General features: G+C 50.1%; 7 protein-coding genes across 7 annotated transcripts; 3 read left to right on the top strand and 4 right to left on the bottom strand.

Annotated features, from left to right (window-relative positions):
* Positions 1 to 1,081: 1,081 nt before the first annotated feature.
* Positions 1,082 to 2,151, top strand: EI90DRAFT_3123554 (uncharacterized protein; the record flags this gene model as incomplete). Its single annotated transcript, XM_039063629.1, has 3 exons — positions 1,082 to 1,168; positions 1,384 to 1,815; positions 1,843 to 2,151. 3 exons carry the CDS (start codon positions 1,082 to 1,084, stop codon positions 2,149 to 2,151), a joined length of 828 nt encoding a protein of 275 aa, XP_038916110.1.
* Positions 2,152 to 2,771: 620 nt separating this feature from the next.
* EI90DRAFT_3123553 (uncharacterized protein) lies at positions 2,772 to 3,367 on the top strand (the record flags this gene model as incomplete). The annotated part of the gene is made up of 2 exons (XM_039063628.1): positions 2,772 to 2,946; positions 2,997 to 3,367. 2 exons carry the CDS (start codon positions 2,772 to 2,774, stop codon positions 3,365 to 3,367), a joined length of 546 nt encoding a protein of 181 aa, XP_038916109.1.
* A 398-nt stretch (positions 3,368 to 3,765) lies between these two features.
* On the bottom strand, positions 3,766 to 4,262 carry EI90DRAFT_2834292 (uncharacterized protein; the record flags this gene model as incomplete). The annotated part of the gene is made up of 2 exons (XM_039053642.1): positions 3,766 to 4,128; positions 4,185 to 4,262. Coding segments are annotated over 2 exons (441 nt in total), but the record flags the coding sequence as incomplete, so codon positions are not given.
* Positions 4,263 to 4,868: 606 nt separating this feature from the next.
* On the bottom strand, positions 4,869 to 6,234 carry EI90DRAFT_3016406 (uncharacterized protein; the record flags this gene model as incomplete). Its single annotated transcript, XM_039056982.1, has 2 exons — positions 4,869 to 5,669; positions 5,728 to 6,234. The coding sequence occupies 2 exons, from the start codon at positions 6,232 to 6,234 to the stop codon at positions 4,869 to 4,871; spliced, it is 1,308 nt and encodes a 435-aa protein (XP_038916107.1).
* A 989-nt stretch (positions 6,235 to 7,223) lies between these two features.
* On the bottom strand, positions 7,224 to 8,944 carry EI90DRAFT_1019448 (uncharacterized protein). The gene has a single exon (XM_039051389.1). The coding sequence runs from the start codon at positions 8,639 to 8,641 to the stop codon at positions 7,553 to 7,555; it is 1,089 nt and encodes a 362-aa protein (XP_038916106.1). The 5' UTR covers positions 8,642 to 8,944; the 3' UTR covers positions 7,224 to 7,552.
* Positions 8,945 to 9,302: 358 nt separating this feature from the next.
* On the bottom strand, positions 9,303 to 10,747 carry EI90DRAFT_1019413 (uncharacterized protein). The gene is made up of 4 exons (XM_039051388.1): positions 10,687 to 10,747; positions 10,545 to 10,566; positions 9,577 to 10,495; positions 9,303 to 9,493 (listed from the first exon to the last, which is right to left on the bottom strand). Exons 3-4 carry the CDS (start codon positions 10,407 to 10,409, stop codon positions 9,418 to 9,420), a joined length of 909 nt encoding a protein of 302 aa, XP_038916105.1. The 5' UTR covers positions 10,410 to 10,495; positions 10,545 to 10,566; positions 10,687 to 10,747; the 3' UTR covers positions 9,303 to 9,417.
* Positions 10,748 to 13,717: 2,970 nt separating this feature from the next.
* Positions 13,718 to 20,707, top strand: EI90DRAFT_3123550 (uncharacterized protein; the record flags this gene model as incomplete). Its single annotated transcript, XM_039063627.1, has 3 exons — positions 13,718 to 19,214; positions 19,290 to 19,520; positions 20,043 to 20,707. The coding sequence occupies 3 exons, from the start codon at positions 13,718 to 13,720 to the stop codon at positions 20,705 to 20,707; spliced, it is 6,393 nt and encodes a 2,130-aa protein (XP_038916104.1).
* Positions 20,708 to 21,204: the final 497 nt, after the last annotated feature.

Here is a 21,204-nt window from a genome sequence, read left to right as displayed (position 1 = left end):
GACTGGTTCACTTTGGCAGTGGCGATGCCCACTGGCAAACCCTGAAACAACTTGGGTCTCAAAAAGGAATCTCTCAGAAGTGCCCCCTGCACCCTTTGTGCCCCTTCACCATCTTTCACACTATGAACTTGCCTGCGGACCGTGCAATGGATGTGGGGACACCTTCCACCAAGCATATAAGGAATCAAAGTGAAGTGGCTTGGAACCGACATGCTTGCTGGTTCCAAGCTGAGATTGCCGAGTCCCTGCCCTGCAAGCCAAAGCAGAATTTAGTATCAACAGCTGCAACAGGGACAGGGAAAACCTACACTTTTTTCCTTCCAGCCCTCTTTGAAAAAGAAAACCTGGGAGTCTCTTTTATCATTGTACCACTGAGAAAACTGGCGGATCAACATGTGCAAAGTGCTAAGGATCTAGGACTCACTGCAATAGCACTGGAAGTGATGATGATAAACAAGGAAACCGTTAAGGCATGTATTTATCAATTATTGGTTATGCCGTTATGTTATTCATCGAGCAGGAGATCAGGAATGGAGTATATCAGTTTGTCATTCTAGGACCCAATTTACTGCGAGGGAATTTGCTTAGACCTCTGTGGATGAGCGATGCATTTGTTGACAAAATTAACCATATCATTGTGGATGAAGCGCACTGTGCTGTTCAGTGGCTGTCATTCTGAGCAGCATATAAAAACCTAACATGGCTTTACTCATGCCTCCAGAATAGGTGCCAATGGTATCTAACTTCCGCCACATTGGACACTCACATGTGCAGAAAATTATTGTCAGAAATTGGCTTGGACCCTTGGTATAACGCTTACAGTGGCAAGATGACCAAATGGATGCATCACTCCAATGACCGCCCAAACCTCCATTACTGTGTCCACCAAATGCAACACAGCAAAGAATCATGCAGTGACCTTGGGTTCCTTGTCCCACTTGGCCTAAAAGAATCCAATCCCCCTCCAATCCCATTTCTCATGTACTGTGAATCCCAGAGCAACGCCGAGTGGAGTGCCAACTTCCTCAGGTCATGAGTTTGCGCATCCCTCCAAGAAAAAGTTGTTTGGGTTCACTCTGGGATGTCGGACAGACATAAGTTGCAGGTAGTCAACTCATTTAAGGAAGGGAAACTCATTGGACTTACGAGTACAGAAGCATTGGGACTGGTTTGAATTCTTGTTGTATCTCTTGTGTTGTATATCTGAATGAGATTAAACAGGGCCATGATCTAGCAAATGTGACCCGTTTGATTCAGTTTGGTCCACCAGATAACTTAAACACATTGACTCAGCAGTTTGGAAGAGCTGCATGAAATCCGGACATTTCGGCAATCGTTGTTCTTCTTGTGCTGAAAGACTACTTTGAGCCAACCCATTGCCAGCGAGAGGAGAGGGCTCTGAGGTCAGCAGGGAGCCAGAAGAGGAAGAGCAATGCTGCAACGGCTGAGCAGAGACAAAGTGACAAGCATCGAAAAAGGCTTCAGACAGAACGCCAAGTTGATGTTGCCATCACCACTGAAAACCAGAAATTTGACAATGAGTTACTTGAACTGCACTGTCCAGATCTAGCATTTCCGCCCAGGGTCGATGTATGGCCTACTAGTGATATTGGCCCCAATCCTCCACTCGAAATTGTGGGCATCAATGACAAGGAGAAACAACCTCTCAACCCAGAGGTGGAGTGGGAAGGATGGGACAATGTGACATTCACTGATCTTGAAGCACTGATCGATGAGGCAGAGAAAGACATCGATGATGCATGGGCAGGGATGGGGGAAGGTGATCATAGTTGGGAAGCTGTGGCAAGTGGACAAGTGAGCAAGTGGGCCACCAAGATTTAGATGTCAATACTGTCATATCCATACAATCCCGACCTCCGCTCCGGGCTCCCGGAACTCCGAACTCCGACTTCCGGAGCCCTACTTCCCTTCCGTCACCTTCTCCTTGCCGACTCCCAAGAGGTTATCCCACCTCCGGCTCGGACACCACCTTCGGTCCGACTCCGGAACATTCCGGGTCCGACCCCAACTTCGACACCTTCCAGACGAGTACGCAAAACCTATGCTCCCGACTCCAGACCTCCGCTCCGGGATCCCGTTCACGTCTCTGTCTCCGGAACCTCCGGTCTTAGCTCCGACCTCGGACTTTGACCCCACCTCCGCTTATACCCATTGTATTGGTTAGCTCATTCCATTTAATTACCTTTGCCAATATTCCGGAGTTTAACTTCCGAGTTCGGACTTTCCGGACTTACCTCGGACCTTGCAACTATTGCATTAATCCATTCAATTCCGCTATTCTCCCTCATTCCTATTTGGGCTGCTACTTCCTTTCTATTCAGTCAGCTAGCCATTCCCCACTCCCAACCTCCTTCCTTCCTCCTTGGGCCTTGGCCCTTCATTCCTCCTTTGGGAAACACCATTGAGTCAAACCCTTGACCCTCAGTGTTGTTCCTCTTTCCATCTCCCTTTGTTTCCTTTTGTCCTACCCTTGTTCCTTTTGATTCCGGACCCCTCCTTATATACAATGTACCTAGTAACTTGTAACCTCAGTCCGAAATCGACCTGAATTCCCCCCAAGAGACTTTCCCTCTGCTAGATCCGAAATTAGGGACCCCTAGGACAACCAGCAATGGCACAGCGCTCCGCTTGAGTCGCTGAGGCTGAGGTCCTTCCATGCTAAGTCTCCGATTCCACTCCGGAGTCGTCCGAATCCACCCAGTTTCTAACAAATACTGACCTCAGCAACCAGACTGAAGCAGTTTGGCATGATGCCGCATTCGAAGACACCCAAAAAGAAGAAGACCAGAAGAAACCCAGGAGACTGTGAAAATGTTGACCCTGGATTGGATGCCTTCATCAATGCCCAATGGCTTCCAAAAGATGACCCTTGCCTTGGATGCCAGAGGAAAGTCCTTGAGGTACACTTTGGTAATGACCACATCTGTATGTATTGAGGTTATGTCTGGCAAGTGCATGCAACTCACTTATGTCAGCGAAACCCCGTTCATGTTGTAAACGCTGTGATTTGCACAAGCCTGTGACTTGCTGCGATCTTCACACCCCTAGTCTTGCTGCCTCTATGTTCCATCAGGAACTTGCAGTGCAACCATCCAAGTGGCATCCTCAGCATGTGAAACCAAACTACATAAAGGATGTCAAGCATTCTGCTCAGCTCAGCTGTGCCCTTAAGGGCTGGAGGAAAGACAAGTTTTCTCACCATTATCCTGGACATCAAGACAACTTGTGGATAGGCGATTGGGCAGTACTTGGGGACTCCATCATCAATGATATTGTGTACGATGCAAACTTCAACCAGCTGTCAACTCCCCAAGACTTTATGCAACTCATTGACTGGGAGGAGTGAGGCCGCTATGCCTTCATGTTATTACCAATCATTCTTACAGCTTTCCCCCTTCCCACACCACCACCTGCTCAGCCTCAACTGCCTGTTCAGCCTTCCACCTTAATAGAAACCGGGGCTGCCCTTCCTCTTTGCATGAAAAAGTGCGGAAACTGTGGCAACTGCAGGCACAATGGTGAGATTCTTTGGTCACTCCGACATGTTTAACACTCATTATTTCTCTGCTAGCTCGCACTTGCCCCAAGCAATGCAAGGCTTGTAACCAGCCAGGTCATTCCAGTAAGTAATATGTGCTCCTACATACAAACATGATATGTTAACATTGTTTTAGGGACACACTGTCCAAACAAGGAAAATTCCGCCACTTGCTCTGATTTAACCATACCACGTCATCAAACGTCCAAGTCATCTGCCTCAATTTGGTAAGTCTCATCAGTTTCATCCATTGATTCCGATTGTCTTATGTTGTTTGACCCTCCCATTGTGCCACGTTGGAATACTTCAAGACCCTTCTGAATGTGATCTTCTATCAAGGTGTGTGAAGCACATCCCTTCACATATTTGTGAGGATGAAGGTTACGAAGTTTGCATTGGATAGCGACTAATCTGGATTCTATGTCAGGAGTTGCATGGTGAAGGGTCTTGTTTGGTATGTGGTAATCTTCCTCAACATCTTCAATGCAGGTTCGATAAGCCTGAATTATCGATGACTGACTAACAATGTATTCTATTGTTTTTCCAGACCCTGTACCTGAGTAGACAACCTAGATGCATGTACCACAATAAGTAGTCCAAAAATCATCATTCATTTCACCTGCACCTTCATATAAAGATTCATCAATTCCACTTGCCAGTCGATTGCCTGAAATCCCCCCCTTTTCCCAGAGGGGTTACACAGCCAGCACCTCTTAACAGCCTCTTGAAGTGGATGTGGGTAATGTTGCAGCCTGGAGAGGAACTTTGAAAGGTATGTCACATACTTATGTTTTCCACTTACTTGGAAAAGTGGAACCCAGAATGTAAGGACATCAATTATCATGTCAACCATTCCATAGTTCATCGCATGCACGAGGATGCGATAGTACATTGCATCTCAATTGAACGTAAGTTGGTTCTCCCTTCTTTGATCTCGGTCTTCTTGATTAATAACATTATTTCATTTTGATCCAAAGTGTGTCCTTGTGATCTCCCCTGCATGTTGGTTGATCTCTTCCAACGTGGGCTTGGAAGCCACAAATCCTTTGATGTCACCTCCCAAACTCTCTGCTCAGGCATCAAGAATTGTACACTGGGTAACGTAATGTAATCCATCATTCAGCATCCGAAAAGGAGGGACTAGTTTGTTCAATTTGGAGATGTCATTTGGGAAAAGCGAACATAGGAGCTTGTAGAGCCCATTCAGGTCACTTCATAAGCCATCCCCTATTGCATAGATCCTGTTTATTGCATCGACACATGCCATTCTGACATGAAAGAGTCCTGGTACAGGTAGAAGGTAGTGCATTCATTTGAACACATTTTCCTCAATCCACTGCAAGCTCAAGATCCTGTCAATCTTCTCCATCGTCCCAAGATCCCCATGAATAAGGATGACATATTTCTCAAAAACTCCTTCCTTCACAATACCACTCTGATCAAGAAGCGATGTTATTGCCTCGATATTCCCATCAATGGTAGATGCTTTTGCATACACAGCTTCTGCTGTTGAGAACTCCGTTTTATGTGGTGGCAAACTGAAGGTTGATGGCAGGTCGATAAGATGTGATCGCATTTCTGGGAAGTGCTGTTCAATTAATACTGATGCAATGTGCCACTGAAAATGCTCCACCAACTTGAATGAAGCTTCACTCTTCAGTATAGCGTCGATGGGGCTGATTGTGGGTGGGGCGTTTATGGCATTGGGATTATTTGGGTGAGTATCCCATAACCATTGGGCATATTCTAAGTGCTGAGGGAGCACTTCCTTTGGTGGCGCAAAAAACAGGCCCATTGTGATGCTTTTGAATGTCCAATCTTTGAGGTCTGTTGACTGGCCGATGCTGAACTTGAAGTCACAGTTGTCGTATGCAATGTTGGTAACACAGGTGGGTCCAAGACTTTTGTTCAAGACCTTCTGATTGATTATCAGTGATGTCCAAAGGCTCTCACTGGTTGAAAGGGAGACCACGAGTCCGCAGTGTGCAGCCCATGCACGAACCGATTTCGATGCATTCGAGGCAGCCAAATAGAAGGAGTTTTTTACTTGCAAAGCATTGCAATGGCTATTGTAATTATTCAGGATAATTGACATGATTACAACACCTTTCTGTGCGCAATTCCAGAGTCAGTGATTGATCATATTTGTTAAGAATCTTTTGACTTACAATTTGGAGCAGAGCATAATTTCTCTCTGGGTAATTGTAGTTCCCCTTCAACTGCTTTCCAGCACTAACATGATCCCCATCATCACCCCCATCTCTCCCACTGCCCATCTCAGCACTTGGAGGTGCCAGCTTCGCCCAGCGCCTTGCCCATGTCTTGCTTTCCACAGTAAGTAAATGGGTGATCAGGGCCCACACTGCTGGTGCCTTAGATTCGAATAGTGGCTTCAGCATGCTGATTCTTCCATCTTCAAGTTGTGTTGGGTGAAGGTGGGTGGCATTCATGCAAAGCCTGCTCTCTTTTTCCATAAGTACTTGTATCTCTTCTGTGTAAATCGCTTGAGCACTTGTAAGGATCCAGTTTCTCACAATCGCTGTGCTGCCAAGCTCAGGTGCAGGATTGAGAATCCGGATGTGAATTTCTCTTAATTTATTACCAAAGTCCCGGGAGGTCAAGATTGTTGACATGCAATTAATCACATCCATTGCATGGTCCGCAGGCAAGTTCATAGTGTGAAAGATGGTGAAGGGGCGCGAAGGGTGCAGGGGGCGCTTCTGAGAGATTCCTTTTTGAGACCCTAAAGTTGTTTCGGGGTTTGCCGGTGGGCATCGCCACTGCCAAAGTGAACCAGTCATCGTAGCGAAGTGTCGCGTGCTGGGTTTTCGGAGTAGATGATCGGACATGAACTCCTTAACCCCGTTACATGTGACTAATTATTTATATTGAAACTGTATTAAGCCCATTGAATGAAGTTCATTGAATGCGGATTCCCCCGGAAAACGTGATTTTTGAATTGTAATACAAAGGGAACTTAGTTGTTTTCTAACATTGTGCAGTGCGCGTCCACGAAGCGGAGACGGCTGGGTTCGAGTCTGGGACGTCTCAGGACGTCCTGGGATGTTCCCATACAAAAGAGGCCTCTAGGCCCTCTTTGAACGTCCTGAGAACCCCCCTCTATAGGCCTAGATATCGGTTGTCCAAGGTGAACCCGGAGTCCGTATCCATGCGATCGCGTTGGGCCTAACCAAGCACCATCATGATAGTTGCGGTGCCCTAAGCCTTAACAGTCCGTTCTTATCTATTTCTTCATTTACATGCCAACCCATGTTCTAAATCCTAACACTCGGTCTGATCAACAACTGGGCTGGAGTTAGGTAGGTTTGTCGCATCCGGGATCACACATCTTCTTCATATATAGAATCCACACATCTACTCGGTGGCACATATCCCCACTCACAAACCACGACAATTGTGTTTCATCATTTGGTTAGTCGTTTGTTCCTCCCCGATGCACCCATTGACCCACAGCCCGCGTTTCTAATACAACCCACTTGGCACCGGCTCTACCCCGACATCTCATAGCTTTGTTTCTTCCCCCGCCCTAGAACTCGTGATTTTCCAATTTATCCCATACATTGAGTACTGGTGCAATATATGTTGAGCAGGAATATCGAGGCGGCGTAAAGAGCCATCTCAATAACACGGTTGCTCTCATGCCCTAGCAGGGTGATTGTCATTGTCAATGATATCGATTACACTAGCACTCAACGAGGGTCGCCGTCTCTCAGATTTGACGCGGCGTTGCGGACCTCAAGGACTCGCCCAAAGAGTGCTGAATGATAAGGTGAGAGTAATTTGTCAAATTTAGCCCATTCCCCCCCGACAACTATGCACCTGTCCATCGTCTTCATTGGTGTATGCAGGTGCAATCCTTCCTGATGTAATTATGTGCATATTTTAATACCCTTGCTATTCCCGAGACAACTACAATGCGAACTGTCACCCAGCTGATTAACAAGTACAAAGAATGTGGATCATAGACTTGTACTAAACGATTTGGCTAATATCAACGACGATAGGGGCTCTCATACGGCCCTGAACCAAAAATCGTGTCCCGTCCTTGCTGGCACGGGGAAAGTAGACGAAATGTTGAGCCTTTATCACTCGATCTCCATACCATACTTCTTGCCTGTCAAGATACTTTATATCAAACTCGAATGGATAGTATTGGAATGGGAGAATGAGTTTCAATGTATTGTCGAGCAATAATTTCAGTTTAGGGGTGTCCAGTTCTTCATGGCGTCCATAATTGACCGATGACAGCGGAAGTCTTGGCTGCTGTGAGAGTTGCAAGCTTCTATGTGACAGCGATTCCAGCCACGATTTGTCTGAATCAAACTTCGTCCCAGAGCCAAGCGTATGAGGGATACCATCCAGTGGGTATTCAATGGACCCACTGGTGATGTACGGGCGGTACGGTGTTATGCCTGTAACAAAAACTCCGAAATCCCATACGTGATGACTGATTATGAACTCCCTTGACGCTGTCGACCAAATGAAAGCCTGGTTTTGATCACAAGCGACAACGTATCGTGCCCCAGGAGACAATTCAAGCGAGAGGCAGTGAGAATGGTGAGCTGGAACAGTAGTATGTATAGTCCTAGGAGAGGAAAGGTAACGCATGGATGGCTTCCCCGAAACATACAGGATCGACACACTTTTATACCAGTCGGGATCGAGATACCGTGGGAGTCGTACGATGAATGATCCATCGTCCGCTGCCACAGTGACAGAAGGATAACACCCGCTGGGGAGCGCACCAAGCTTCAGGGGCTGTGAACCATGGCCGAAGATGAACACATTCCCTTCATTATCTTCGGTAGCAATCCGGTGCCTGCCGGAGATAAACTCGATCCACACTGGGGGACTACACGAGTCACATTGGAATCGGGCGATGGAATGCTGTTGATCAATGTCAACCACTTCGATGCCACCATCTCCGAAGCCGAGTGCGACATGACTACCGTCTTTGGAGATTGCTGCAGAAGCCACTGTGCCTTCACGAATATCGAGGTCAAGAAATTCAGCCTTGTAACCCGGCTGCTCCCTTGGCAACCTGCTTAGCTTTGCCTCCATAATCTTCCGAGCATTTTGTGCATGCTCGCTTAATGGAATCAGATGACCAGCAAACTCTCCGGAAATGCTGAAGATATGAACAGGGTCAGAGAGATGACTGTACGATTTGAAGAGTAGAGATGAGGTTGGAGTGAAGGGAATAATGGAACGGAAGATGTGCCAAGGATAAAACCCTTCAAGTTCGGACAAGTGGCCATGAGGACACCAGTCAACTACATCTTTGCTCGCTCCCTCCGCTTCTCTTAATAGTCGAGTGTAATTATAGTTCTAGAGTGAAATGTGTCACAACATTCAAGACATCAGAATCCATTGAGTATAAACTCACGTTAGATTGACGGAATTTATTCGGGAACGTGAATTTACCGTGCGACAGTATGATGAACCAAAGTAAGTTATGGGTAAGGAAGTAATCAAACTCCTGCTGCAGTTCATTGGAATCTTGCGAGAACAGCTTTGAGGAGTCCAAGTGGCTGAACAAGTATTTGACAGCATATCGGATATGTTCGGGTTGCCACTTCCACCGAAATTTCGTCCACTTCTTCTCATCTCCTAAAGGATGATCGGTGGGCATTTCAAATCCCCTTAGGAGTCGAAGGAGCGGTAACCCAAGGAAATACCCATCCTTATCATCGATAAAGAAAGGATGGTCACAGGTGCCACTGATCGGATGCCCCACGATGAACTCCTTCGCTGCTGCATGATAAAATTTGGGCTGCCCCCATGTTGTTGAAGGAAGATAGACGATTGAACTGATTGGTCTCAAAGTTGCATAGACTTCATCTTCCGTAATTCCCAAAAGCTGCGCAATGGAACGCAACCTCAACGATTCCCGCGCCACAGCAATCGTCCCCACTACAAGGCGGTAATTTTCAATCACATTTGGGCGAACAGACAGTGATTCCAGCGTATAGGCTCGCCGCAGTATTCGCACGTACTCTGAATTGAGATCAGTCGGTGCATCCAAGAGATTTCGGAAGTAATCGAACTCCGATTTGAGGGTGGCACCTCGTTGAGTCTGAGCACAGACTTCACGTATACGCATCGAGGCAATAACGGGCAATTCGCGACATGCTGAAGCAAAAGTATCGAGTTCCTCCTCCAATGGTTTCCATAATGATTCCGAGATGCGGATCTTCAACCCATCATCTACCATGCGGCGTATAGTGCGAAAAGTTTCGCTTTTATTGATCATGTCCATGTTTTCGCACGGAATGACATCACCCCAAACTCCACCTTGAGCCTGAGCCCGAATAACTTGCGTCTCTGGACGTGAGCTGACTAATACGGCAAATGCCGAAGGCAGACCCTCAAGCATCATCACGAGCCTCATTAGGGATTCAAGCGCCTCTTGGTTCCCACACTCGTCCAATCCATCCAAGACAATGGCGAGATGTTCCTCCCCTGATGAAAGCATGTCCTTGATGCCACCCATAGGTTTAATGACCAGAGCCCTCATTTGTTCTTCTAGAGGTAGACTCTGGACCATCCTAAGAGCCGGGTCCTGAAGCTGCTTGACGAGCAGAATTTCGTAGTCTGCACTGAAGTGTGCAAGCTGGTATGCAAGAGCGGAGGGAAACATTTCGATAGAATCAAGGCCGGTGCCTTTTCGGTTTTTATCCCAAAAGAACGATGCTGCCAGAGCACCTTGCCTGTCCAGAGTGGATGAGATACTTTTGCATATCGCTGTTTTCCCGGTACCAGGAGAACCTCGCAGCCATACAAATCGGCTCTCGGCATTCCTCAGATGATTCAATAGAGAATCCTGCATCCTGGCCCGCGTGTCTGGGAGGCACTCCGATTTACTCGTAACGAACTTGTACCCGGCAGGAACCTGGCCCAATTCTGAGAGTTCAGCTGATAACAGTGATAAATATTATGCCCGAAATCATGCACGGCAACATACACTTTGAGTATGACTTTATTGTCTGGACGAGCGTCGAAACCGTGGCTTCAGTCTGCAGTACACATCTCGATCAGCCAATGATTAATGCTTGAGGTGCTGAACAACGAACCGAGAATGACGTAACAGCCTTATTTATGCACACCTTTACTTCATTTATGCTCTGGGTAATTTGCTTTGATAAAAACACCCTCTTAAGGCGACTTTGACTCTGTAGTGACTTGATTTGCTGAATCTGCTCCTCAAGAACCCTGTGGAAGGGGTTGTTTAATGCTGATAACTGAGAAAGAGGCTGAGGAACGTACGAGTGGAAATCTTTGATCAGATCTGTCAGTTGGGGAGGGATGCTCCCTATCCATAGCTGTAGTGGTCGAAAAATAGTTGTATAAGCCTTTTGAACCTCATCGTTTAAGCCTTTGAGATCTTTGTGATTGTTATCCACTGACTGTACGGATCACCAGCAACATGTCAGCACTGATCGTAAAAGCCCGAACTGTAACCCAAACCTCGTAGACTTGGAGCAATGTCAGGAGTAAGTCAGGGATCTGACCAAGATGCGGAATAGGGGTTAGCTTGAGAGCAGCCGAAGCGACTTGGAGAACGGTCCCTGCACCGCTAATGAATGATTTCTTTCTATCCCCACCTGCACTGGTAGATGACGATGACACTGGTTCCGGCAAGGAAGGGAGAGATCGCAATTCGAGGTTGGCAAGGTTGACATGGACCAGGGGGTCCTCAGAGGAAGTTGATGCTTGTGATAGCGACTGCAGATCATTCTCAGGGGTAGGGCGCTTCGTTTTGGGGTGTTGGGAAGGATGCGACACCTTTGTTTTGGGGGGCATTACAGTTGTGGACAGTAGTAGAGGTAAAGATTGGCACTATTCCCTCAGCACGCCCCCTGAGATGAGCGCAAAAGGAAATATACACGTGATCAGGGCCGAACAAAAAATGATGGGAACATCCCCTCCCTGTCGGGCCTCGACGATGGATGTGAGTCGAGGGGGAGTTCTGCTACCACAGCGAACACCCGGCACGGGCCTAAACCTTCACGCGGTGGCCCTGTTTAAAACTAATTAGGCCTCTAACATCTGAAGGGAGGATGACGTGGCCACCGTGGTAATGCCAATCAACCGCAACCCCGTAAGCCCAGAGCCGCACTGGCTGGAGAGATGCAAGAGCGCGGGTGCACGTCCCGCCATCAAGCCAACCCTTCCTTTTTCTTCTTACCACTACCTTTTTGGGATGACGAGCACGATAGTGGCAACGCCAATGGTGACCTCCGTAAGCCCAGACGGGACTGGCCAGAGGACTGTGGGTTCAAGTCCCACCGTCACCCCAACCCTTCCTTATTCTTCTCTTCTCCACTACCTTTTGGGATGGTGAGGTGCAATAGTGGTAGCGCCAATGGTAGCCTCCATAAGTCCATGGGCACGGAGGAGTTGTCAGGGCACACCCGCCTGACCCGGCTCCACCCGGCCCAACCTGACCCGGTACCCCGCCGGTCCACCATTCCTTACCTCCTTCCCCTTTCCCTTCTTCCCCCTCATCCTCCCCTCCTCAGTCTCTCCTTATCTTACTTCTCCTTTATTCTCTCTTTATTCTACATGGACGACTTTCTCTGTATCAATGTACAACTGACCCATCTGCAGCGCGCCCACCATGTACCCGGCCCGGGCACCTCGGGCGACTTCCCGCTGTGCCCAGCACGCGTGCCTGCACCGGATACCCTCGGGATCTCCCACGGAGACACCCGGGTGGTTACGGCTGTGTGCGAGGGTGACGTGGCATCCGTCATGTGATCCAAGCCGCATGTATATAAACGAACCTGAAGTGGGAACCGAAGAAGTAGCCTTCTTCTCAACCTTCCACTTCAGGTAAGTAGTACAATATTTCTCCTTTAATAATAATAACAACCTTCCACTTCAGTCTAAGTGGCCAGGGACCACTGTCCCACATCGGGCCTGTCAGTACGCACGCCCGATCCGAGGCTCTCGGTCCCGGACGCTATACCCGGACCCCCTCGACCCTGGACGAGTCCCTGACAGGAGTGCAGGTTCAAGTCCTGCCATCACCCCAACACCCTTCTTCCTTCTTTCTCCACTACCTCTTGGGATCATGGGGCACGATAGTGGTAGCGCCGGGAGGGCCATCACCCCAACTCACTTCCTTCTCACTTTCTCCACTACCTCTTAGAGTGATGAGGCGGATAGTGGTAATGCCAGGCTGCCATCACCGCAAAACTTTCATTTCTCTCCACTACCTCTTCAACCGATGGCCCCTCCACCGCATGTCTTTATTGAACACATGAGCTGGAAGCCACTTAACACCCTTGGCTGCTGTCAGGGCAATAGCCCCGAACCCCGAGTCACATGTAAATTAGATACATATAGTCACGTGGGCAAGTGGGAACCTCCGGGTAACTGCTTACACACCACCGTAAAATACACTATCTTGTATCACTTATGGCCTTGTGTGCTGAGCCACCCTAAGACCTCACACTTTTTTAAGTGCAGGAGGTGTGTTTTACAACACAACCCACAACTCTAAAATCTTAACATCTGACTCGGAAGCGCCTATGGCGCCTAAACACGCCCGCAAGGGCAAGGTCACATCTGCAGCGACACTAAAAAGAAATGAGCGGTTTATAAAGAAACCGCAATCTCCCATCTTGGGAGATTCAAACCAAAAGCCGTCATCAGACGACAACGAGGATCAACATGATCCGGCATTAGCAACCACCTCAGGGCTGGTCCCTGAAGGTTTTAGAAACTTACGTGGAGTAAGTGCGGGGCAAAATACCCCCAGAACTCCACAACATACTGATCTAACCCAAGCTGGGGAAGATCCCTCATGTTATAGAAACGGATCTAGAATCTTATGGTCCGTGACTATAGGCAAGCAGACTTTGGGATTCCATCACCTTATTTCGCTGTCAAACCCCATGCCAAGCTTTCCCACTGGGTTTTGGTGCTGGCTGGGGGATTTGTTGAGTTTCAAGGGATTTCCCTTGACCATTGTAATATTTATATTAGATAGTTATGAGTCATATGACATGTAAGGCAGTTGCCGGAATTGTTTTCTCATTATCGAATACATAACCCTAAAACCTTGTACCGCAATTGTAACATCCTCACCATTGTGCCACCACTGTAAACTCAACCTGTAACCCTGGAACCATGTCCACCTCCCTATTCCTCCTCTCCATGACAAAACCGCAACGAGGTGGGCATTCCCACGCCCAACCTCCTGCTGCCCACTCCCACCAGTCCACCGGGTGGTCGAGTGGTTACTCCCATCCAACCAGAAGTTCCCTATCAGGAACTGTAACCTATCCCACCTCCTCAGGAGAAGGATACGGTCCAGGCAGCTCCAGGATGCCTGGCCACACACCCGTGGGTCCCACTTCCCACGGTCACCCACTACCGTGCACTGGTCCACCAGCCCGCTTTCCCCAACAACTCCCGCTACCGGTACGCTCCCATGAGCGCCAAGTCACCGATAGCCACCAACTGGGTGACTCCCTTTGGGAGTCCCAGTATCCCTCACTACCGGTACGCTCCATTGAGCACCAAGTCACCGCTAGCCACACACTCCCAGCACACCCGCTACCGGCACGCTCCCAGGAGCGCCAAGTCCCCATTAGCAGACAGCCAGGTGGCTCCCTCAAGGAGCCCACATCATACTCGCTACCGGTACGCTCCCAGGAGCACCAAGTTACCGTTGGCCGACACACAGGTTACACTGCCAGACACTCCTCCCATTCCGTTCTCCCTCCGATGGCTACGCAGCCACCTCCATTAGTGAGCCGAACGGCTCAGGTTGGGTTCCCCGGAACCCGTCCCTGTAACATTGGTGCCCCAACCCCGGTCGCACCATCATCAAACTCAATCGTGCGACCTCGAGCTCACACACAGGAGGATTACTCATCTAACTTAGGCACTGTCAACTCAGACTATCAGTATTCCACTATCCCACTAAAGCGTGCGCTAGACGAGTTTTCATCACCACGGAGATTCTCTTATGAGCGCACGCCTATGGACTTGCTACATGAGTGGCAACAGCTGGGCCCAGACGACATAGAGGTTCAGTCATTCCGCAAACTGGCTACAGACTCCTCAACCTCTTACCGCATCACGGACGAGCGCGGTCAACAGCTGATACTGATCCTTCAAGCGATGGACCGGTTCACCCAAACCATCTCCAACTCCAATCTCATCCCCGCCATGTTCAAGGCAGACCCAGGACAGATCATCCTTACGACGTTGATCACATTGGGCTGGACCGAGTTAAGCACTTTACATCGAACTTGGAACTATTTACAGCGAAAACTAGCTGATTTCGTTCTACATTTCGAACATGTTAAGGAGGTCCTTGTCCTCACACAGTCCCGAGCAGCGAGCTCCCGTATCGTCACAACCAACCCCTCATTGGTACCAGTACGACCTTGTACACCTGAGGTCGTTGCGATATCGCCCGCTGCGGTGAATCCGGAGTCGCCCTCACTGCGCCTGTCCTCGGTGCCAGATGGCGCAGTTGCAGCCTGTGCATCGAGCACGACACGCCACAACAGCTTGATGCTCCAGTCTCGTCAAACGACTGCTCCTGCGCAACACTCACTCGAGCCGGCACACCCAATGGTGCAACTTTGTCCAATTGTGGCAGGTTCGTTATGCGCAGGGCACCTCACCAGCCCAACTCGTCGCAAGACAGAATTGATATCACTGGCTGCTCGTTTGGTTCGACCAGCTGCTGACCGTTCAATAAGCACTACGGGCCTCATTAGACCATCACGTTACAAGGGCAAACTGCCATCCTTGCCCATTCAGTTGAACCTCTCAACCGATCCGACACAACGCCTGCCCGAGCTATCACACTCACATAAGTCGTTGCATCCAGATGCAACCTGCCCATCGAGTGCCAGGCACCTTGACGGTCCAACACAGCACACAGTGGAATCGACGCTCCCAACTGTCCAGACGGACCAACCATCCGCTCTTCCGCAACACCTGTTTAAAGTGCATTGCTCAGTCCAGGCTGGTTCACTGATTGCGACTCACTCCACTAGTATGACGCACCGCATGGCAGAATCATCATCTGTGCCTGCTCAACCAGTCGAAGCAACGGACCCAGCTGTCCAGCTGGAGCGTCTGGCTGCACCTTCGCAGTGCTCTTCAGAGCTGGCACGTCCAATTGAGTCAAATTGCTCAAACACCGTCTGTTCATTGACTGAGCTGGGTCCCTCCACTGGTCCTTCACGGTGTCTGCCCGAGCCAACACATGCAGATGAGCCACATCGCTTAGCCACGGCCTGGTCATCGAGTGCACGGCACACCCCCAGCTCGACACATCGCGCACTCGAATCCACGTTTAAGCGCCCAACTGTTCAGATGGATCGCTCAGCTACGCCCTCATGGTATCCATGCAAGTCGGTATACTCGAACGAGCTGTCCAGCTCAGTCTCCACCCCAACTGCGACACACACTGTCGGGCCAATGTGTCTCATGGGTGAGCCGACACCATTATCCCTCCAGCTGGGATCTCCAACTGGCTCTTTGCGGCATCCACCCGAGCAAACGCATTCAAATGAGTCGTTTTGCTCAGTCGCAGTCTGTCGGTCAAACCAACGGGCTGTTACTTCGCCGCACTCACCTGGGTCAGCGTGTCTGCCCGAGCGACATCGTTCCGTTACAGGTTGTCTGTCAATGGCAACACGTTCCCTTAGTGCTACACATCACGAGGTCGAATCATCAGCCTTGCCATGTCAATCGGATTATATAGCTGCCCCTTTGCGGTGCTCACTGGATCCAGCGTGCCTGTCCGAGCAGTCTCATTCAATTGTGACTGGTTCGTCGGGTACGACATGCACCGCTGGCTCAACACGCTACAAGGTTGAACCGGCATCTTTGCCTGTTTGTTCAGATAGTGTAGCTGTTCACTCATGTCACCCATTTGACCCGGGTGGTTCAAGCGAGCCAGGCAGCTTAGTCCCCACCGGCTTATCAGCTGCGATGCACGCCATCAAGTTGATGCGCTACCCAGCCAACCAGGCATTGCCGCTTGCCAAGCCGGAACGCTTGCATGCGCTGTATGACTCTGAGGTGGTCTACCCATCGACTGCAAGGCGCTTCACTAGTCGGACACGTCGTGTGGTCAAATCGTGGTTCAAGTTCCCGATTGCCCAGACAGATTGCCAGGCTGCACCCTCAAGGCACCCACCAGAGCTAGTGTGCCTGAATGAGCCAGACTGCCTAGCTACCACCTGTTCTTCCACAGTGATGCTCCTTAGTAGCTTGACACGCCTTTTGGCTGAGTCGACATCGTCACTCGTCCGGCCAAGCTTCCCAGCTACCCCTAGGTATCATCCTTCCAAGACCGCGTGCTCACCTGGACTGGAACATTCAGGGGTGGTCTATGCATCGAACACGGCACACTGCCCACATTTTCCAGACGTCCCTTTGTGTTGTCCTCCCGAAATAGTGTGCCCACACGAGTCACGACGCTCAACCAAGGCCTGCTCACCGTGCACAACGCATACTGTCGCTATAGCGCGTCGTACAATAGAGCTGATGCGCACGCAGGTTCAGTCGAACCCGTCGATGGTCACCTTGTGCCGTCCTCCTGAGTTGGTGCACTTGTTGGAGCCATATAGCTCAGTCACTCTGGTATATCTGCATGGGCGGAACCTCCCAGGAGCGGATGACCTGTCGAGTTATTCGCGTTGTCCTCACGAGCTGGGGCACTGTTATTATCTGTACCATCCAGCCAGCGCTGGATCGCTAATTGTGACGAATTCTATCGTCTCGACGCGTCAGACGATCGCACGATCAGTCGGCATTGGTGTTCGGGCTCACAACAAAGCTCTCAGTAGTGAAGTTGACGTGCCCAACCCCCAGCTGGACGGAACCCAGATCATGACACCAATGTTGCAAGACTACGCCAATGATGCCGAGAGCAATTGTCTTACGATCATCCCATCCTTTGACGGTTGGACCCATAAACTGTCGTCCCTGCCTGCCCAGTTGGATCCTCTGACAAATCCTTCACATCACCCATGTGAGCTAGAACACTCTTGTGAACTGCACCGCTCAGCCACGGCTGGTTTGCCAATTACGATGGTTTCCAGTGGTTTGGTGGGTCAAGTGATTGAGCCAATGTCATCATCTGCATATATACCGACCACGATGCACTTCCTCGATTCGATGCACCGTGTGATCAAATTGGCATCATCGCATGATCAGTTGGATTCCCCAGCTGTTCCTGCGCGTCGACTTCTCAAGTTGGCACGCTCGAACGGACCGACTGCAACCCATTTGCCAGTCCTGATACCCTTCATCGGTTCCACATGTCAATCCTTTCAGGCGGAAGGGCGACCCATCATCCTTATAGACGCTCACACTTTCAACAAAGCTTTCGAATGCGACATCTACCTGTCTAACCTCCAGCTGGGTGGAACTCAGATTATGCATAAGAATGGGGTTTCTCATTTGGTTACATTGAGTGGTCTCGAAGGAACGACACTGATGTGGTTAAGCTACGATCTTGGTATCGAGGACGACCGACTTCCAATTACCTCACCCATCGACAGTTGGCCCAAGATTGCATGTTGGCACATGCCACATCGCTCAGCAACGGCACACTCACTGATCGTAACACATTCCATCGATTCAATGCATCAAAGGATCTCACGACCCATCGGTATTGATGCGCGTCGCATCTATCTCGGTCACCAATCCATCCAGGTTAAAGGGCAGCATATCATCCTCACAGTTATTCCGGTTCTCAATGAGGATCTCAACTACGGAATCCATGCAGCTAATCCCCAGCTGGGCGGAACTCAGCTTACGACATCAATGTGGCTAGGCTGCGTCCTTGATGTCAAGGGCAGCCGTCTCCCAACCACCTTGCCCATCGACGGCTGGATAACTTCACTTGCCCAGCCAAGTTACTTGACGGTTACCGTGTGCTGTCCCATCGAGATGATGTGCTCATTTGAGTCATACAGCTCATCGGTGGTCCATCTGTCAACCATAGCGTCTCTCCAGTCGGATCCTCCGACTGACCCCCCGCGTAATCCTATCACGCTGGCACGCTCACGTGTGCCAGGTCATTCAGGGGCAGGCAAATCATCAAGCGCGATGCACCCTGTTGACCGTCTAGGTGCTCTTTTGTCTTACCCTCTCAAGCCGGAGTGCTCGTGCCATCTGTGTCACTCAGTCGCAGCTGGTCGGCCGATTATGATGAATCACATCCGCTTGCCCTGCCAAGCGGTTGAGCTGACCTCTTCGTCTACTAGCTCAGGATCTCCGACTGTATCCACGCACTCCTTTCTCAAGTCAGCACACCCGCAGTCAGCACACCACTCGGTAGCGGCGCATGCACCAATCATGACTTGCTCCACCAATTCAATGCGTCATACAACCGAGTCGATATTCTCGCACGACTGGTGGGATCCTCCAGCCGTGCCTGCATGTCAACTTCTTGAGCTAGTACGCTTGAATGGGCTATATTGTTCAGCGGTAGCCTATCCGTCAATCACGACACACTCTGCCGGGACGATGCGCCATGCGATTGGGCAAGTGTCCTTGCATGATCAGCCATATCCTTCAGCTGGTCACCCACCAGAGACAGCAGGTGTATCGGCTTGCCACGTATCGGGATCGTCACCCTTGCTTGGTTTGTTGGACATTTTGGCAGTTCATTCACGATGCCCTCACGAGCTGGGGCACTCACTGAACCTGCACTGTTCAGCCAGCGGCGGTTCTTTGATTGTGATTAAATCTACTGGTTCGACGCGTCGAGATATCATACGTTCTGCCCTCATGGTTGCTCAGGCCCTCAACCAAGTTCTCGGATGTGACATCTACACGTCTAAACCCTTTCTGGGCGGAATTCAGATTACGACACTGATGTGGCTAGGCTACGTTCCTGGTGTCAGGGACGGTCATCTCCCAACTACCCCGCCCATCAACGACTGGGACCGTAAGCTGGGGCCTTTGCCTGCCCGGCCAATTCCTTCGACTGTCCCTTTACGCTCCCCATTCGTGTTAGCATGCTCTCTTATGCAGAAGAGGCCGGAGCCTGAGATACACATAAAGAGCTACTCCTGATGCAACTGCCCGGGTCATGTCTTGGACCTCCCAATTGGAGGCACACCTCGCCAGGTCTATCATTGCGCTTGGAAATGTCAAGCGCAACGCATGCACCATGGCATCACCCACGTGAAATGTCGTACCCATCGGCCACGGTACATCTCGCCTCCAAGTTATCGCAACAGCTGTCCAACGTGGCACATCTGCCTGCCGCTCTGCCAACCACAACGGTCTGGGAACGCTTGTGCGCAAAGGAGAGAACCCCGCATCCTCGAACTGAAGCCAAACCCGCATGGAACGAGTTTTCCAATGGGCTGTGTCGTTCCATTCACACCCTTACTGAACCGCTGCGTGAAGAGAGGCGGAAAAGCCTAGATAACATAGAAAGGGAACTGTCAGGCGATCATCATAGCAGTTCAGGTTTACACTCGGACTGTCAGTGCGATCGGTTGCACTTTACGTCAAGCCAATGGCGTTACGGGAAAGGACCGCTATGCCTCATGGGCTGTCCCAGATGATTCCAAGTTAGACAAATTACGCACGGCATGGAGTTGTTCAGGCCCAAGACCTGCGTCATCGGAGGGGCATTACAGATACAAAAACGATGGCATTAAAATCCTAGGTATCTCCCTATCTGCTGGTAGACTAAACGCTACTTCGGGCAACTGGACGAGTCTGAGTATCAGCAAGGAAACCGTCGTCTTGACTCAGCCCGAAGACTCGCAGCGGTATCTCTCTCAGGTTGAATGCCTATTTACCTCAGCGCCCCCGGCTACTTCTGTACCTCCCTGTAACACCTCACCTCCTCATGAGGTGATTGACTTGCGCGAAAAACGCGTAAGCGCCGAACAATCAGCCCAAAAAGCTGATCAGATAGAGTTGCAGGAAACTCCAGGGCCCCACTATCCCCTGGAGTCCCCCCTCACGCCCCCAAGTCAAGCCCCAAAGGCAGACAAAAGGAAACAAAGGGAAGAGCCCCCACGTCGGCTATCCGAAAAACTACTGGACTTGTTCCAGGTTCCGTCTGAATGGAGGATGGAAAGTGAAGATCAACTTCTTCTCAGGCTTTCAGCCTGAGAAGGCACGAAAATACGCCCTGAGAGCAGGATCTCCCAGAGCGTGGAAGCTCCAAAAGAACTTCTGCTGTTTACACTCCCACACACCATGCCAGACAAGGCAAGGTTGCCAACCTCGGAGGAGGTCTCCGAGATAATGAAGAGGAGGCGAACTGAAATGAGGGAGTTCGCTGAGGAAGCCTTACGTAAAAGTAAGGAAAAACCAGCGAACAAACCCCTCTATGAAAGGGAAGCACCCTCCACAACGGCCTCGCCTAAACAAAGCGAGCGTGGAGTGTTCACTCCAAGAACCCATTCTGGAACTCCCAGAAGCGGAAATGTCAACTGGGGAGAGTCTCTGCTCGCCCAACCAAACTTCCTCCTGGAAAACCAGGAATCGCACATAATAAACGCGATAAACTCGATCCAAAAAAAGATCAAGGAAACGAACCATAATAGCATGGCTCGTCTAGAGATAACTCTAGAAAGAATGGCCAACGCAATCGACGTGTTGACTGA

The sequence above is a fragment of the Cantharellus anzutake genome, assembly GCF_015039405.1.
Source record: "Cantharellus anzutake strain C23 chromosome Unknown EI90scaffold_23, whole genome shotgun sequence".
Classification (NCBI taxonomy): Eukaryota; Fungi; Basidiomycota; class Agaricomycetes; order Cantharellales; family Hydnaceae; genus Cantharellus; species Cantharellus anzutake.
This window is presented reverse-complemented; position numbering and strand designations above follow the sequence as displayed.

Coding starts and splice junctions, on each gene's coding strand:
- EI90DRAFT_1019448 (XM_039051389.1), bottom strand. CDS start 8,641: ATGGAGGCAAAGCTAAGCAGGTTGCCAAGGGAGCAGCCGGGTTACAAG.
- EI90DRAFT_1019413 (XM_039051388.1), bottom strand. CDS start 10,409: ATGCAGGATTCTCTATTGAATCATCTGAGGAATGCCGAGAGCCGATTT. Junction 9,494..9,576: donor CCGACTGATCTCAATTCAGA/GTACGTGCGAAT, acceptor ACCGCCTTGTAG/TGGGGACGATTGCTGTGGCG.